The sequence below is a fragment of the Crassostrea angulata genome, chromosome 3, assembly GCF_025612915.1.
Source record: "Crassostrea angulata isolate pt1a10 chromosome 3, ASM2561291v2, whole genome shotgun sequence".
In the NCBI taxonomy this organism is placed as follows: Eukaryota; Metazoa; Mollusca; class Bivalvia; order Ostreida; family Ostreidae; genus Magallana; species Magallana angulata.
In genome coordinates this window covers 4033284-4052178 of record NC_069113.1, presented here as the reverse complement: position 1 = coordinate 4052178, position 18895 = coordinate 4033284, and the positions used below count along the sequence as shown (strand labels likewise).

The following is an 18895-nucleotide window of genomic DNA, read 5'->3' as shown; positions in this document are numbered from 1 at the left end:
TATAACATTTTATAGTGCATTTTAATATTGAAAAGGCCTATCTAAAATGTTTATATAACAATAATTCTTGTAAATGCACCACTAATCTCAAACTTTACCCCCCCCCCCCCCCTATATAATTTCTTCCAACTTTAAAGTTCTTAACCAAGAATTGGTTTTTTGCTGATTTGATTGATATTGACTGGGTGGTTTTGCCAAAAAAGTCAAATATGTAAAGTAGAACTAACAGCAGACATAACCTGAGCATTTACCATTGACGAGCTTACATTTTAAAGGTAGACAAGTAAGTTTAGTAATGAATCTCACCCATCAGATGATTCAAGAGATAGACAAAATTCGTCTATTCCAGATACATTGTGTATAATCATAGCTTTTCCACCGCAGTCTGATGATTCTAATATCACAGAATTCGTGAGATGTACACTATTGAACTTAGCCCCGGTCCATGAAAGATGAAATCCACAGGAGCTGCCAAAAAGTGTGAATAAAATATCTAAAACTGTTTCACTAGGTTTTTGATTTGCAGAACATGCATGTTGAATAAATAAATAAAACAAAAACCTGTCCGTGTTTGTTACAGAATATGGTATCACACATTCTTGTCGAAGTGGGCATCTAATTAGTTTTGGCAATACAAAGTCTCCAAACAGAGGTGTAAGCTGAAATTAGTAATAGTTATTAAAATTGAACAATATCATTGCTTTTATTCTACAAAGCTTTATCAATTTAGTAAATATGAAATGAAAATATATATCGGACAGTTGACCTTACCTGAGAAGTCGAATAGTTACTTATTCCTTGGGCTAATCCAAAATCTAAAATACATTGGTAACGATGTGAACAAGAATAAACACATAACTTGAGGCCCTCTTTGTTTGGTTAAAGGTAAAAGATCCTATGTCCGATTATCATTTTGACAATGATCTTAAGATGTCTTATAAAGGCAAATATGTACATTGAATGAGCATCAGTTTTAGTTATACCTGTCTCATTTTATTTAAACCACTTTCCCAGAAATTGAAAAAAAAAACTTTTGATGAAAAGAAAAAAGGGTGATTGAAGTTTTGTTTAAAGGTGTTATTTTAACCATCTGCCTTGAGATACAAAAATATTGTTTGTCATAATCATAGGTAACTTACACCACAAAGCTTTATTTTCATCAATAAATGTAATTGTAACAATTTTTGCCAATCAATTTTTCAGTTTTACTAATGAATTAAAATAAACTGTTTTGCGTCACACAGTTAATGTTTATGAAAAATAGCTAGTTCATGCCATAATAGTTCCACTCGAATGGATTTGAAAACTGTTAATTTTTACGGTTCATAGAATTGGTATTAAAAAAAAAATAACATTATATCAAACATTTTAGATCTCTTTTGAATATTCATTGGACAAACCTTTGGAACAATTTTCGCTCGAAAATCCTGATCGACACATGCATCGGGAAACAGGGGAGCTTCCATCACAGAATCCGTTGTGCTGGCAAGACATTCCAACACAAAGACCTTGACCTGTGACACATTGTTATCAGTTATTTATAGAACATATTTGTTTTTAAGGATATTCACTTGAGATTGTTATCCAATAACTTTTCGGCTAAAAAACACATAACATAAGAAAAACTATATTATAAATAATGTAAACGTTAAATGAAAGTCCGTATTTTTTTTTTATCGCATTGCTTACAGTTTAAGAAAATTTTGTTTGGTCAAACCTTTAAACTCTTGTACAAATTTAATGAAGTAGCAGCGCTTCTCCTCGTACATTTGATATCTGAAACATAAATCAAGCACTTGTATTATAAATGATTGAAAAAACCAAGAGACAGTTATACATGCATGAACCACTGTTTGTAACACAAAATAGTTGATATATTAAGCGCTAGATTATTCAAAATCACAATCATGGTGTGAAAATGGAAAGTCAAAACGAATTTCATATGTAATATACATTTTACTACTGGTAGAATTTTTAGAGATTATATTGCATACAATACACATAGCTGATTAACTATGCGTACAAAATTGTAGAATATGTTGGACCAGATCTAAATTGTGTTAAAACTTTAAACAAAGTGATGTAGATAAAAGCAGCATTTTCACCTCATGCCATTATATTGATTTTTATTTTATTGAAATGTTTCATACGCACTGGAGTTTTTATTTCTGCTTTGTTGTCAGATCTCAAAATCATGGATACTCGCATTCCAAAAATAGTATGCACAAAGTTGTAGTAAACACTAGCTAAACCTTAACAGTTTAGCTTTTGATTAAAAATATTCTTCCTTTACCATTTAATTTTTTTAAAAGATGTTGATTATTCGTTTTATTTTTATATGTATATGATAATATTTTGAACAAAAACATTGATAAATAATGAAATGTATACAAACAATTTAAATAAATTTAGAAAAATAAATAAGAATTTTTCGATGTTTAAAAAGTCTTTAAATTTGTCGGTACTTATTGTGACATTTTATTCAAAGTTAAAAAAGCGATGGTTTACACATTAGTTGTTAAATTCTGATAAATAGTAGAATTTGATTAAGCAGAAAAAACTCACTTTTTTACTTCCGATGCATCACTAGAGAGAGTGAAACAAAGGTGGAGATCAGTAATGTTGTCCGGTAATATCGACACATCATAAAGGCAAGGCTGACTTACAGTGTCTTTTAAAGGAAAAACACGCACGCCATCTTCGATTTTTTTGTCAGTCAGTAGTAACGGACTAAAATGTTAGTTTAAAAATTAGGACTTAAGAACGTACATACAACAGATACATTTGCATCACAAGGTTGTCAGCGTTATGTTTGTAAATGAAGAAATAGCTCACCAATGGTCTACCCCCAATTTGTTTTTTGCCCATATGTTTATGTAACACTGTTCGTTGACAACACATTGCACATTGGTGGAGTCAGGAAGAGTAGGTTGTATAAAATGTGGGAACAGCTGAAAAAAATAAATTGATGTTTTCAATCGATACTATATATTAAAGTACACGACATTTATGGTTGGCTAAAATTAATTTGTGGTCAACCATATTTTCTCAGTGAAATGACATATTGTTCTATGTCTTTCTTAGAAATTATTATTGCTGCCGATCTAAGCTAAAACAACTCAATATCAAAGTATAGCCTTAGCGGATACTATGATAAACAAATAAAATGTCTTTGATATTTTCGAAAATATTCCTTCTTTCAATTACATTACCTTTTTAGGCGCAAAGTATTGTCCTACAAAATACAACAACAAATGAATTATTTTTCTAGAACAATAAACGAACATAATTTGAACAAAGAGGCGCTCAAATTCATAATTACCTTTTGCAACATTAATTTTGTAACAAAGTTCATCTTCTATTTTAGTTTTCCTGAAATAATAAATGTAATTTTATATACGGTTGATGATTTTTAGTGGAGCAAATACTGTTCTTCATGAAATGAAAGATAAAAAGAAAATTGATAAATATTTTAAAATATTTACTGCGGAGAATCAAAAGAGTCGACACATATCCATTTCATTCCTAGTTCATGGCCAATCACCGTCAATGTTCCATGAATTATTCCTCCTTTGTTTTCGGATTGTTCCAAAGTCAGGGACTTCAATTCAAAAGTTTTATCAAAACTTCCTAACTCTACATGGGGCCTTAACAAGAGAAAAGGATATTAAAATATTATACTAGTTGAAAAACTTGTATAGAAAAAGGCCTATTTATCGTTCCCCACATACTCACATGCTACTGACATATTTGAACACACTAAACGGAATAGGACACGGTTCGTTGGTATAACATGTAAGTACATCTATGTGGCTCATCATTGTAAAATGCCCCTATCGAACAAATTAATTCATTTAATTAAAAAATAATCATTGTGTTGAAAATAAAGCACATGCTAAGTTGCTCATATCACAAATCTTTTAACTTACTCCTTTTTTCATTCCATTGGTTATAGATTGGTAAATTTCTACAAAACAAATTTGATAAAATTTTCATATTTTTTTGTGATAAAACGTACGATGAAGCAATTTGTTGTATATATGTATTGACATGTAATTACTTTACTATATGAAAACAATATGCCCACTGGCCACATCGTTACCTGAATTAAATATCCAAACATGAAACGTGCATAGTCCACTAGCAAATGATAGCATTGTAATTCATGAAACGATTTTATAACAATTTCCTTATTTATCTCTATATTAAACTTTGAACTTTCTTGGGACCCCAGTATTGGTCTAGGAATCTAAGTGTAAAACATTTTCACAATCTGAGGATGTTTGCAAAGTAATCTTACAAATGTAGCACTGTAAGATCTCGAAAATCTCTTTGTAAACAATTTCCAAAATGTTTAAAAAGAAATTGAACATTGAATTCGTCCAAAATACAACCCTAACATTTACCAAGAACGTGTTTAAATCATTTTTAAAGCATTCAGACTAAATTCTAGATAAAATTGTACACTTACGTTTATATAGATATGTTAAATTTGATCAGTGTCATATCGGATCTATTTGCAGAGTTCGTTGATGATATTAGTATTTTGTTATATGAACTGTATTATACATCTTAAACACATCACTTTGATAATTCAATTACTAACTTCTTACTTATTTACAAAATATATGAGCTCTGTACCTACCGAAAAAGAAATGTGACATTCAAAATTATATGCAATTGACCTAACATTTAAACATTGCGAATATAAATTGAAAAACAAACAAACACAGATATTATTGCTCAGGCGTTATTATATCTTGGTTACAAGATACTGCAGAATTAAAAAGGTAGTTACTTTGACCGCATGTAGAGCCAGCATATCCCGGTCGACACAGGCAATTTGTTTCATTAAAATTTATGAAACAGAAGGCATCATTTTTGCAGTAAGAATTGCTGGTACAAAAACCTTTAATGGTATAGAGAATATTAATCATTAAAGATACACAGTAGGTGATGGAGATATTAAGATACTTGGTTACGCCCTTACTTTCCTAGCAATACTACTATAACAATTACTTTAACAATTTAAGCTTCAAAATTATTTAAGAAAAGGTGATAATAATAGCGATTTTGAGCTAAAAAGGGGCATCTTCCTGGTCCGAAGTAATTATGATTTGAACAAACCTTAATCTACTATATACCAAGAAACTTATGTAAAGGTTTCAGAACAACAACAAGATTGGTTCTACAACTTCTTTAAGGGTTTGGCAAGATTAGATAATAAATCATTTATGAGCCGAGTTTTAGTGTTGATATTAAGATACATACTGTTTTCACAATACCTTCCCCAGTTTCCTTGTTGACAGTGGCATTTTAGAAGTCCCATAATTGTGGTCTGACAGTATGCATTATTAACGCAAGGATTTGTTGAACATTCTATTGATAATGGTAAAATAAGGATTAATAATGTAAAATGTGTTATGATAATGTCTAAACAATGAAAGTTAATAGAAAGCAATAAATATTTTGATTTTCTGAACTTACTGTCATTGATGTCATTGGTTTGGACTTTGTAACAACGTGATTCACCTTTGGTGCTTTAATACATCAAATAATTGAAATAAGAGAAACATTTCAATTTATTTCAAAACATAGGTTCTCACAATTACTATTGAATACTTATTTTTACGTACCATAGCATAAAACACACCGTATTGCTACCACAAGCTGATGTGTTAGTGTAAACTACCTCGTATCGACATAGCCCCGTGTTCAGTTCCGGAGTATATATGCCAGTATATTCATCATGTGTAATCAAACTTGGGCTTAAATCAAAACGTGTAAAAAGATGACGTAATCAGTTGAATTATTTCATTTTTCATTCAAAACAAAAACACATATGTAATCATCAACACCATGTCTTTTAACTACATTTTATTTAAATACATATGTATACATGGGATTTTGAAGTGTAGAGTGGAAAGCTGTCATTGTTCATGTAATATCTTTCATCATATAGTAAACCAGTGTACTTAAATAAGCAGGCGCCCGATTTTTCCCGTAAAAAAGTTAAACCAAATTCTTGAAGCATTAGTATGATGAGCATGAATAACGTCATTTATACATTCCCATATTGTTCAGGTTATCAGAGAAAAAAAAAGGCCCCCGTTAGTCATACTTTAAAATATTTTTTCATAAAAGCTTGTTTCAATACCATTTTAATTTTTTTCTTTTACCATTAAAAGATTTAAAAGAAATTCCACGAGTTTTCTTGTTTCCATATGAGTATTTAAAATCCTCGACTGAGACATATTTAAGTTTTTCCCATGTATTTCTGTAATAAATGTTTAACCAGCATTTAGATCTATATTTTCACCTCAGATCATAGTTTTACCGATAATATATATATTAGGAACCAAGTTAAATATTTTCATTGATATTTAAACAAACTTGAAAGTCTTTGACATTTTCAGTTTATGTCCTTCGTATTTGTGAAAATAAATAAATACATATTTATCATCATAATTTATTGTCGGATTGGGTTGTCGGCAAGGAATTTTAAAAAGCATTTAGCCCCAATAAGAATGTTGATTTTGTTATTGTTTTTATTGCAAAAATTTTTAATAATGGAAATGAGCAAATTAAAAAAAATCCTTTTAAATTATAAGACACTGTTAGGAATCTCTGAATCAGTTGTTAGGAAATCAGCTATTGTAAAAAACTAATACCACGATCCCTTAGTTTCTGCATACATATAAAATTGACAGGGCTTCCCTTTTTTGCATCCAATAACGGACTCCCGCTGAGGTGTTTGTGAGGAAAACGAGCAACCAGGATACATCTAGATACACGAAAACACAATGTAGCATTAAAATACTTATTAATTTTTGTGAGAAAATCATTCTTTGGATTAAAACATTTTTATGGTGTTTTCATGGTGAAAATAATTAACCAAAGATATCAAAATTTATTATATTACCACAATATTTAATCTAAAATGTAAATGTACAGGTTAAAAAACATACAAAATGCTTCTGTTCCATTTACATCATGTATTTTAGAATATATGTAAAGTCCTTGCTGTGTATTTCCTATTAGTAAAGTTCTATCATCAACTACAGTATTGTCCTTGTTAAAAATTAAAACGTCATGTTTTGCGAATTTAAGTTATGCATTGGTTTTACCATTTTGTGGAAATTGCACAAAAGCTATATTAAATATCAAATTTTGTTTATCTTCATTTTTATGGTGTCTTATTGTTTTTTTCTTATTTTGGTTACTAGTCATAATAATAGGAATACAAACTCCATGTTTTATTTCATCAAATATTATACAAAAAGAAAAATGTGAAATGTGAATATATATATATATATATATATATATATATATATATATATATATATATATATATATATATATATAGAAAAAGGTTTTCAGTAGACGATAACACAAATCAAATTGTAACAATTTGAAATCCACTGAAGAGCCGATCAGGCGAAAGCGCTGTGGATTAAATTTGAGAGAAATGGATTATTGTGTTATCGTCTACTGAAAACCTTTTTCTATATCGTTACCTATACCAATGACTTATTCGTTTATATATATATATATATATATATATATATATATATATATATATATATATATATATATATATATATATATATATATATAAGAATATTAAACCAATTGATTTCCATTTTTTATGCAAAGTTTTAATGATAGTAGTTTGAACTGCTTAAAATGTTGTTTACTCATTTTGAAGGAAACAATAAAATGAAATTTCTGAAAGTTACCTGTTGCATGCCTGTAGTTAAAAAGAAAACATAATATCAATAAATTAATGTTGACGATTTACAAGTGAAAATTCGTAGAGAAAGAGATCCTTACTTTGATCTGCTTGTGGAACACCTTTCTCAACTAAGTGGAAACAGCGTTTGTCCGTTATAGAAACTCGTCTGTAAAGCAACATTTATCAAATAAAATTCATGTGTTTAACCTAGCATTTTTTTTCTCTGCCCTGTTAATATTGAAAGAAGGTAAAACAATATGTTGTTTGTTATTTACTAGTTCTATCACATACAAAGGCACTGGAAAATATAGTAAATATTTATAGATAAAAAAATGTATATATTAATCAAGCACCTGAATATATTTCGGGATGGATGTAAAATTTTATACACGTACTCGCTATTGACTGGTACGGGTGAGTCGTCCCGAAGCTCATACATTTTTTAGTTGTGTATTTTTTTTTACTGAATTCAATTTCATGTTATGTGAAACATTTTCATTAGAAAAATGTTTAGATTTACAATCATAATATTCGAATTATATTTGTTATTAAAACATGATTCTTAAAATTTTTGATATGATTTTTTATTCACGGTTTATACAAATGATTATTAGAATAATAAAATAGTGGTCCTTTCTCGTCCCTTCAAGAGTTACAAACGCTAATCGCATACAATCCTGTGGAGATTTAATATATAATATTAACATTCCACATATTTTTTGCATGTACGGTGTGTGGAAAGCTAATACAGTAATAACACTGTAACAAACAGATTAATATGTCGTATTTTTATCATGACAACACACACGTTGAATGCTGTAAAATGCGACGTTATACATTTTTCATATATTACTTGTTTATGTACTAATTACGGCTATCAATGTGCTTTCTATAGACTCTCAAATGTGATTCACGAAAATCACGATTTAATGCTTATATTTACATATATTTAACTTCTTGCCTTGTCTGCAAATGTTATTCATACCTTAAAATTCCTATCTTATCCTAAGGGTAAATTCGACGGTGTGTGCAAACAAATTTTCATAACGCGCTAACGCGCGTTACTCAATTTGTATGCACACACCGTTGCAGTTATGAGACTATATCTTTCAAAAAATAAGGATTCAATACTTAATATTTACATTCTTCTGTGTTTTTCCATTAAATTCGGTGATGTTTAAATGCTTCTAAATGCAACAAGTAGTCAAAGGTCAAATTGACAAGCTTTATTATGACGTCACAAACGTTGAACGCTGTTAACTGCAACGTCACAAGCGAAAATCAAAGTTCACGCTTGCGGCTGTTACTATTATGAATTTACCCTTAGGATAAGATAGGAATTTTAAGGTATGAATCACATTTGCAGACAAGGCAAGAAGTTAAATATATGTAAATATAAGCATTAAATCGTGATTTTTGGAAGTATACACTCTCATAACTGCAGCGGTGTGTGCATACAAATTTTCATAACGCGCTAACGCGCGTTACTCAATTTGTATGCACACACCGCTGCAGTTATGAGAGTGTATACTTCAAAAAATCATGATTCAATGCTATAAAAAACACCGACTGATGAAGACCGGTAACACGGTCGAAATATTTTGAAACAGTGTTTTAAAAGTTTTATATATATATATATATATATATATATATATATATATATATATATATATATATATATATATATATATATATATATATATATATATATATATATATACACTGTAGAAGCAGAAATATTCGTCGAGGATTTAATTTCGTTATTTTCGTTGGCAATATAAATCAACGAAATTAAATCCATGACAAATTTTTAACCCAAGTATTCAATAATACAGAGTTGTAATGTTACACAAACGTATATACATCGTACATAAGATCACGATCACCATTGATATTGATGTACATGGATCATCTCAGAACATCGATATGTAACCGTTCGTTAAAATATAAACAAGTATTAAAATGCAGGATAATAGTTTTACCGTTCTTACTACATGTATAGTATCTTGCTGTACATAGATCTGCTTACGGTAATTATGACACGTTAACACCCAAGTGCCCCCGATTTCCGGCTAGCTGAAACCCGTTAAGTATACACTCATTGTCTTTAGACAAAACATCAAACGCGTGTAACAGCCAGTTGGCGTGGGCGGGTTTAATTTCACTGACACGCAGGTCACTACTATTTTTCTCCACAGGCACACCGTTAGAGAGCTGTGAGGAAACCTGTTCAGAGTACCAGCTAACGAACTTTTGTTTTAGTATCGACTTAAGTTTTCCGTTCACGGACCGATCACATGGTTGTAGTTCTTCGGTAGTAGAAGGCGGAACAAAAATCATGCGGATTTTGTTTTTGTGAAGAAGTTAATAAATTCCTTGTCTTGATGAGCTTTAAAAACATCGAATAATGCCAGCGCTGTGCACCTTTGTCTTCCCCCACGTCCAATTTCCTTTGGAACTTTATCAACATACGGGATAAGAACCTTGTTCGCATATTCAATCATAGTTTCGGCTGTCGACCAGTGATTTTGAGAATGAGTGATGTTCCAGTCTTTTGGAAATGAGAACGAAGGATGACATCTATCCGTTAATCCCTTGTAAATCAAATGAGACGGTAGCAACGATCCCGTCAACGAAATTCCGATAACACCGGTTATCTCTCTTTTGTCATCCAAGGCAACAATGCTACATTCTTTCGATCCTTTCACCTCGAGGGTCCATTCACTCATCTTCGCTAGCCAAGGTTTTTCGGTCCACTTTGCTCCCCATAAACCCTTGGCGGATTTCATTACGAAAACTCGGTGACAAGCTCCGTTTTATGATTGGCTGCAGCTTCGAGTAGCTGATCCAGTCGCAGTGCTTGTAAATATAAACTTTAAAAGAAAACACATGTGTGATCTTTGGTAAAACATTCGGCGCTTTTAACAAGTTGAGACACAAGTTCTCGAGTACAGTGCCTCCCCAACGATGGTCTAACCAGATCGCTTTAAAAACCTATATATTTTACTGGGATTGACCATAGTTCTACAAACTTGTCAAGGCTCGCGTGATAGCATGGGAAGTAAACATGGCGAATGTAGAAGTTGCCTATCCCGTTAGTATATACACGTACGTTCCCGCTTATGGTTATTGCTTTTAAAGGTTCAGTGAGCTCTGTTTTATTTAATTTCTTTGCTCCGCAATATTCACGACAACGATACCTGATTTTATGGCATGAAAGCTTTCATATAAATCGGCGACTTTTTCACTCCGGTACAGGTCCTTACAAAACACTATGAATAAAACATTTCGTGCTTTTCCTAGGTTATAACTTAATTCGTATTTAATAGCATCGTTAATTATATGTTCCGATATTCGGTAGTCAACATTTTTTCAACTTGTATTAATGCCGTAGTGTGTATATAACCTGTTGTTAAATTCGATTAAAATGTCAATATGCAATGGGCGCAACTCAAGTTGCTCGCTAGATAGCGCCACCACATCACCGAGTTTTCGTAATGAAATCCGACAAGGGTTTATGGGGAGCAAAGTGGATCAAAAACCCTTTGCTAGCGAAGATGCCATTCACTAGTTGGGACCATTTTTAATCCTGTTTGATCAAAAGTTATGATAAGTTCATGTGGAATGTTATTTTCTCTCACACATTTTGAAATGTTATCTAGAAAATCTTCTTTTATTTTTTTAAAATCATCGGGCAGTTTGCGAGCGGTTTTTGTACCTTTTCTTTTGACGAGATTCATTCTTCTCATTAACGAACGGGCGTAATCACGGTTTATATCCATGTGTCCACCGTTTTCTTTCAAAAGCGCCCGGTTCTCAGCGCCGACTATTCCTTGGGCAGCGGCAACAACGATTGTTGTGTTGACTACACCTCCGGACGTACGGAAATTTTTAATGAACTGTTTCACTTCATCGTCAATTTTTTCGCCTAACATAAGCGGACGGCCACGCAGGGTTTTATTTTTTTTTAATTTAAGCCAAAATTCTTTGTTCTAAATTAGTTTTACCTTTTTTCGATAATCATTTCTCATATTACGAATTGTAGTTTCTGAAACTTGTTTACCAATTTCCTTCCTCGGCCAATTTTGCATATTTCGCCCGTAGTTCAGGTGTGTAAGAGCCATATTCCCCCCGTTTACGTTTGCAGGGTCTTGACGGCGATGATTTTGGAGAATCAGCCAAGCTTTCTATTGCATTATTGGCTGCAGTTAGAGCAATCGCTTCCTTTTCGGTTGAAGCTCGACTCGGCGAAGGAAGTCCAGGGGATGAAGGTTCAGTTATTTTAGAACTTTTTACCCACTTCAACAAAGACATGTTTGCACATCAGGAATGATCTATAGAATGACCGGGAATTCGATTCAAGTGTAGTAAATTAAATCGTTAGAACTACTCAGCTCACTACTGAATTTTGCCGTAGGTAAGAGACACTCAAATCGGAATTTATAATTCCACGCGCTCGGTTTATACGATACCTGCATACAGAGTTATCGTTCGTTATGTACGAATAAGACCGTGATAAATCATTTTGACAACTTTTAATACATGTAGATTACGATATGACGAAATTAAATCCCAACCAAATTTTATTTGGTTTAAAAACAACGAAATTTTAACCCAACGAATATATGTGCTTCTACAGTATATATAAGAGTATTTGTTTTGAAAGATATAGTCTCATAACTGCAGCGACGTGTGCATACAATTTTTACTCAATTTTCAAGGTATCACAACGGTAATCGGCCAATCACAATGAACTTAGTCAATTGTAGTTCCATATATACTTCAGAATTATTTTTTTCCTTGACTGCATTTTTACATTTTCCTTTACTCAGTTTTAATTTTTTTTGTACCACTGAGTAGGATATTTCATGTATTTTGTTAGGTGATGATCTTTTTTCACAGGGACTACTTCTTCCAGGGCACATGCAGCAGCTTCCTGGGGAGTGTGCAGTCTGTTAACATACAAATGGAAAACACGTGGTTTTGAGGGAAGACCTGTTTGAAGCTAGATATTTTGAGAAAATGCAGTATCGCTTGCCCTTTTTATGATGTTAGCTGATGAGATAGGTAACAAATAACATTTCCTCCGAATATTTTGTCATGAGGAATGCAAACTGATTTTAAAGAATTTTTCCCCTTCTATAGTGCTATATAGTGAAAACAATTACCGGTGTGATACCTGTAAGCACACACCGCTGCAGTTATAAAACTATATTTTCCAAAATAATTCACTACTTAATGAATCCTATTTATTTAAGCAGTATGATCGTTCATTCTTATAAACCGTTTAATCGATAAATAATAATACATTTAACCAGCGTAATTGATAAGACCTTGGGAATATGGATCACATTTGTAGACAAGGCAAGAAGTTAAAAAAGATGTAAATATAAGATATATATATATATATATATATATATATATATATATATATATATATATATATATATATATATATATGTGATAGTAGAGTAATATGTCTATGTGTATTTATTCGTTTTGTATTTTCTATTTTTCGTTTTGTTCAAAAGAATCTTAAATTTATATCAGCCAAAGTTTAACTGCGCAAGTAAATTGAGTTCTTCCTATCTGTAATTTCATTGGTTCATAATATTAACCAAATATTTTGAAGCTAGGTGTATAAATAAGTTACCTATAATTCTAATTAAGTTAGAGCAGTATACAGTTTCAAGAAAATACCATCCGGTTGATATCTGTGGCATCTTATGGTATGTAAATTTCATATTAACTTATGTTTTACTTATCAGTGTAAATGTTTAGTCTTTGGTTTTATTTTAATTGCATTGTCAATACTAAAGTGTATTTTTGTAATTAAAGTTATAATACTTGGATTGTGTCTGTAAAGTTCAAAGGTTAGCTTTCTTTACAGTACGCACTGTAATTGATTTTTTATGAAACGTATAATGTATTTGTGGTAACTTATAGCTAATGTATTTTCTTTCATTTTTTTCAGTTTTCTCATATTATGTATTATTTTGTAGGTCAATGCCTCTATATATTCAAAATAAAAAGTCATCAGATACACAGTACACCATCTTCGTTTTGCTTGACTGCTCGGTTACATATGTAAAAGAGTATTTTTTTTAAAGATATAGTCTCATAACTGCAGCGATGTGTGCATACAATTTTTACTCAATTTGTAAGCACACACCGCTGCAGTTATAAAACTATATTTTCCAAAAAATGATAATTCACTACTTAATGAATCCTATTTAAGCAGTATGATCGTTCATTCGAATAAACCGTTTAATCGATAACCAAAAATACATTTAACCAGCGCAATTGAAAAGACCTTGAGAAAATGGATCTTATAAAACCGACAATAACTGACAATGGATGATAGTTTAATCGCTTAAACTCACTTGTTACATGATTATAAAAAAAATCTAGTATAAAAACATAAGGAATGATTAAAGGTCTGAAAGAACTAGATTTTCATGCAACTACATGAGTCTGTCCAAGGTTTAGTAATTATCATAAATGTGTATGCTTACGATATCGTTTTTGCTACATCCAGACAAACATCGTATTCGGTGTATTCAGGTGCAAAATTTCTGGTTTTACTCCCAACGGACACTGTTATTTGGTATATATCTGATGAGACGTCTTTCAAAGGTGTCGAAAAAGTTATAATGCGACTACTGGTGTCTGTGTCATTGAATGATCCTGCATATGGCGAAGAACTGTTGAAGAAAAATAAGGAAATAGACATTCAGTACAATAGCGTAAATTGCTGCAAAAATGTTTTACAAAATAGAACAAATGGCAAAAATGGAAAGATCAAAAGATACCTTGATGAGATGTAAATTGGAAAATTACAAATCGTTTGCTCAAAGTCACATGCTATGACAGATCCTACATCAGGAGTGGGCGGTACAAAATATGGCTGCATAAAAACAGATAAAGCTAATACGTTGGTCTAAAAACATATATAATACCATTTAAAAATTCCTCTACAAATAATAAAATAAACTTACAAGATCTTGAACATTCTTAAACAATGTGTTTTCTGAAAATAAAGCAAAATATTACAAATTCATGTTAAAATCCTTTATAATTTTAAGATGAATTGGAAAAAAAAAATTAAGAACTGGGGCCCGTTTCACAAAGATTTCCTTAGATGTTTCCTAAGAAAGAACTTAAGATATGCCTAAGTTATAACTTACGAAGTTCCTAAGATTTGTCATAGCTGTTTCAAAAACTTTCTAAGCGTAATGATGTTGGCTAAATATTATCTTAAGATACATTGAAAGCCACTTTTAAATCATTTTGTTAATTCCTAACTTATATTGATCACGTAAATTCTTTTCTATATGGCATGGGTGTAAACTTTCTAAGTAAACGTAAAATCTCATTCCCTTATTCACCTAGAAACAAATTAGAAAAAAAAAGTTAAAACGTGTATTAAATAGAGTGCAAATAGTGTAATTCCTATGTGCATGTACTGAAATTTTGTATAATATTTTACCTTCACATGCATACATGAGAAAATAAAAATCATGTAATATACCCGTATATTCTTTGAAAGCAGTATTTTTTGAATATGAGAGATCGCAGCCTGAGTATCATTCTTGTTTTTTGCTACATATAATTCCTGACAACATGAATCATTTGAAAACATTGGTTTCTGTTATTCTGTATAAATGATCGAGTGCGGTTTTTTTTGTCTAGTTGGTCCATTATGAATAGTCCGTGTTAACATATACAGATATGCTTACTCCTAAATTAAAAATACTCGTCGAGAAAGCCAAATATTTTGACTTTACTATATCTTACGGTAAATTACAAAATGGATTACAATACTCGCATACAGTAACAAGTAAAATGGAGATATGTGGAACTTTTAAACTAAGTTTAATGTAACGCGTGTTTTCTTGTAATGGTTGATACAAGAATGTATTTTTTTTTACAAAAGGAAACATTACAAATAAATGCATCTTGGCTGATAGAGGAGGCGAGGATAAAAGGCAACAATTTCTTAATGAAACATCATTCCCATGGATGATTTAGCTTCGACATACCCACTAGCCCACTTGACGGCCACTCCTACCCCTCCCAACAAAACTGAAATAGACAACCCCTCACCCTCAACGCAAAGAAAACTCCTAAAAATTAGTTTTGTTAAAGAAACGCCTATTTGGTGGAGGTATAGGACAAATCATCCAGTCATTCTGTAGTTGAGTTTTCTTTAGTATTTATTCCTGTTTTTATCAAACTACTTAAGATATCAGTATTTATCGGGCATGGCTTATTTCATTATCATCAGTGCACCAGCTATAACAATGCCCGCTATCCATCTGCACGTGCAACCAGATAATCTACAAAATGTTAAAATTAAAAGTCTACACTAAAGAAATTAATTGAAGAAATATATGTATATTTTGATAGTTCTAAAGTTTTCAATTAAGAAATAAAGTAAACTTGTCATTATTGTTCGTTTTTCTTGTATTTTTGTTCAACTTTACTTTGCATGTATTTCGTTTCATTGTAAAATAAACAGTCGCAATGTTAAGTTTGTTCCTAAGACATCGATTTACCTGTCTTAAAGTTAAGACATAGCTTACGAATTTCATAAGATAAGACTTGAATACTGAAAAGGATAAGTAATGAACTTAGGGAAAGGTTTTTTCCTATGATATAACTTAGTCCTAAGTATGCTTTGTGAAACGGGCCCCTGATTATAAAGTGTTTACTTGTTTTACAGAAACCATCGACCTGCATACCTAAAGCACAGACACATTCATTCTTTACACAAACAGTACTCGACGTTTTCTCACATCCTTCAGGACAAGGTGCTAAAAAAATAATTTTTCTAATGTTTACAATATATCATTTCAAATAAGTAATACTTATCAAATTAGAAAAAAATTTTGTAAAATGATTTTTTTTCCAATTATTTTGCTAATATTTGTATTCTTCTATAACGACGCATAAACAAAACAGTTGTTGATCGACAATGTTTGAAACTTTGCGATTGTACCAGGTATTATGTTTATCTCCCATCACCCGTAATACATGAAAAAAATGACAACAACAAACTGTCAACCTTCTCAAAACGAACGGGCAAAGAAAAAACAAGATTTGTGGCTTTTTATTTTATATAAAAATATAATAAATGTCAATGTATTTTGATTTGTACAAATAGAATTCAAAGCATGAGCATATGGAATTGAAAAACATATAAATATTATCTCCGCTATGGAAGTGACCTACCTCTGAGCTGTTCTAAAATGTAAAAAGAATGGATATCAGTTAAATGTTTGTTATAAAGAAAGAGATTATAAATCATTTCAATGAATTAATTTACAAAATAAGCAAACCTGGCAAACATTCAAAGATATTCCCGTTCTGATGACAAATTTCATGATCATTGCATACATTTGGACGGCAAAGGTCTACATCTGTAAAATATGATATTTTATTCATAGGTTAATAATATCTTTTATTATACTTTCATGTTAAATACTGAAATCTGATTGGTTAAGACACAGTTGATAATCCGTTCTATTACCCTCAGCGTTAGCAACACACTTAGCAACAGGTAACACAACGAATTGTTACATGCGCGTAAATTATGCGCGTACGGTTTGGCGTAGAATTCAGGTCATTTCTATATAAAAGCAGTAAAGAATTATCTAATATTAAGACATTCATTATGATAAAATAAATAGTGCCTGTTTGGGAGGATAACAGTTGAAATTGACACCCCACGAAAACCATTGGCAACCTCCGCTTCGCGTCGGTTCATTAGCAAATAAAAATATATCGACTTAATAAATCTAACAATTCAAAAATAATAATGAATAGGAGAGTGGGGACGGACTAAACATTAACTTCAAATACATAAAAGTGAATCCTTTCAACTCACCTAAGAAATTAACTAAAGAACAAAAAAAACTAAATCCGGGGTTTTATGACAGTAAAGTTGAGGTTATTCTACACAAGTTTTGAAACATAACCGTTTAACAGACTTTCATAACCCTAATTTGCAATTTGAAGTGAAGGTTTTCAAATATTAGTTTTCCATTTTCAAAGGTTTCAAGCTTCACTGAGCCTTTCCCGATGATCAGTCAAAATCAAAATGTGATACAGAAAGGCAATAAAAGTTCCATTTCAAGATGATTTCTCGTCTTTGCTATTTTTGTAATAAAAACAATTATAAAGTTCAAAGTGTTTGTCAACTTACATGTGTTTGAAACCTCGTATATTTGTTCTTACAACACAGAACTGTGGTCTCTATATATCGAGTTGCCACTCAAAGCGTGGGTGATAAGTATTACCTTCATAAAGCATTATACACGTATTTTTTAAAAAAATGTTAGTTCAAAATATTCAGTTCACATCGAAACAATGTCCTTCCAAAGTTTGTCATAATATTCTTTAGAGAGATTAAAATTAATTAAAAGTTCTTTGTCCTTGTTCTAATTTTTTTGAGGTATCAACATTTTTTGGTCGTGCTCAAGTTGTAGCCATGAAACTAATGTAATGTAGTTTGTCATTCATTTCAATTTCATTTCTAACAAAAACTCAAATCTATTTTTCCTTTTTTGGGGGAAAGGAGCAAATTATCAAGCATTGATTTATAAAAAGACCCTAGAAATTTGATTGATTTCTGAAGAAAATTAGATCAGGCAAAATTTAAATTAACATTTCTAAGTACCTATTTTTAGTACAATATCTTAAATAACATTTTTGAATAAGTTTTCCCCTTTTTTCACAAATGAGATAATTTTATTACTATGCCCTGAAAATTGATGAATCACACCAGAAATAATTATTTTGCCTTTCAAAAACAGTTATATTTTACAGGAAATATTTATATTGCCCTCTCTAAATTGTAATATCACTCTGGCTTGCAATAGTTCTGCAAATTAATTATGTCCGGTTCGAAATTTAGCTAAGCAAACATAAACAGTTTCTCGAAAATAAAAATTTCAGGACAGCGTCTGATATTCAGAAGAACTTACTTTAAATGTCTATTTTGAAAAATTATCTACTTATTGAAAGCATCGATCGATATTTTACAAAACATTGATTTGTTAGATATGAAGATGCATTAATAATTAAAATACACTGGTGAATGAGGTAAATATGTTCGAAAACGGATTTTGATTTTTTGAAAATGTTATATAACATGTA

At 31.0% G+C, this 18895-nt stretch overlaps 1 protein-coding gene across 1 annotated transcript in view; it reads right to left on the bottom strand.

Moving 5' to 3' along the window:
* The window catches only part of LOC128177316 (uncharacterized), a 30969-nt gene that overhangs the window by 577 nt on the left and 11497 nt on the right, over positions 1 to 18895 (bottom strand). The window contains exons 13-37 of the mRNA XM_052843984.1: positions 17077 to 17157; positions 16970 to 16981; positions 16480 to 16551; positions 14734 to 14765; positions 14548 to 14642; positions 14251 to 14439; positions 7834 to 7901; positions 7740 to 7750; positions 6672 to 6784; positions 5637 to 5768; positions 5488 to 5540; positions 5272 to 5379; positions 4799 to 4909; positions 3930 to 3967; positions 3736 to 3833; positions 3486 to 3647; positions 3323 to 3372; positions 3213 to 3235; positions 2836 to 2951; positions 2566 to 2730; positions 1718 to 1776; positions 1401 to 1514; positions 772 to 815; positions 562 to 659; positions 307 to 468 (exon numbers count right to left, since the gene is read on the bottom strand). Coding sequence (XP_052699944.1) covers positions 307 to 468; positions 562 to 659; positions 772 to 815; positions 1401 to 1514; positions 1718 to 1776; positions 2566 to 2730; positions 2836 to 2951; positions 3213 to 3235; positions 3323 to 3372; positions 3486 to 3647; positions 3736 to 3833; positions 3930 to 3967; positions 4799 to 4909; positions 5272 to 5379; positions 5488 to 5540; positions 5637 to 5768; positions 6672 to 6784; positions 7740 to 7750; positions 7834 to 7901; positions 14251 to 14439; positions 14548 to 14642; positions 14734 to 14765; positions 16480 to 16551; positions 16970 to 16981; positions 17077 to 17157 — 2206 coding nt within the window. The remainder of the gene's footprint in view (positions 1 to 306; positions 469 to 561; positions 660 to 771; positions 816 to 1400; positions 1515 to 1717; positions 1777 to 2565; positions 2731 to 2835; positions 2952 to 3212; positions 3236 to 3322; positions 3373 to 3485; positions 3648 to 3735; positions 3834 to 3929; positions 3968 to 4798; positions 4910 to 5271; positions 5380 to 5487; positions 5541 to 5636; positions 5769 to 6671; positions 6785 to 7739; positions 7751 to 7833; positions 7902 to 14250; positions 14440 to 14547; positions 14643 to 14733; positions 14766 to 16479; positions 16552 to 16969; positions 16982 to 17076; positions 17158 to 18895) is intronic.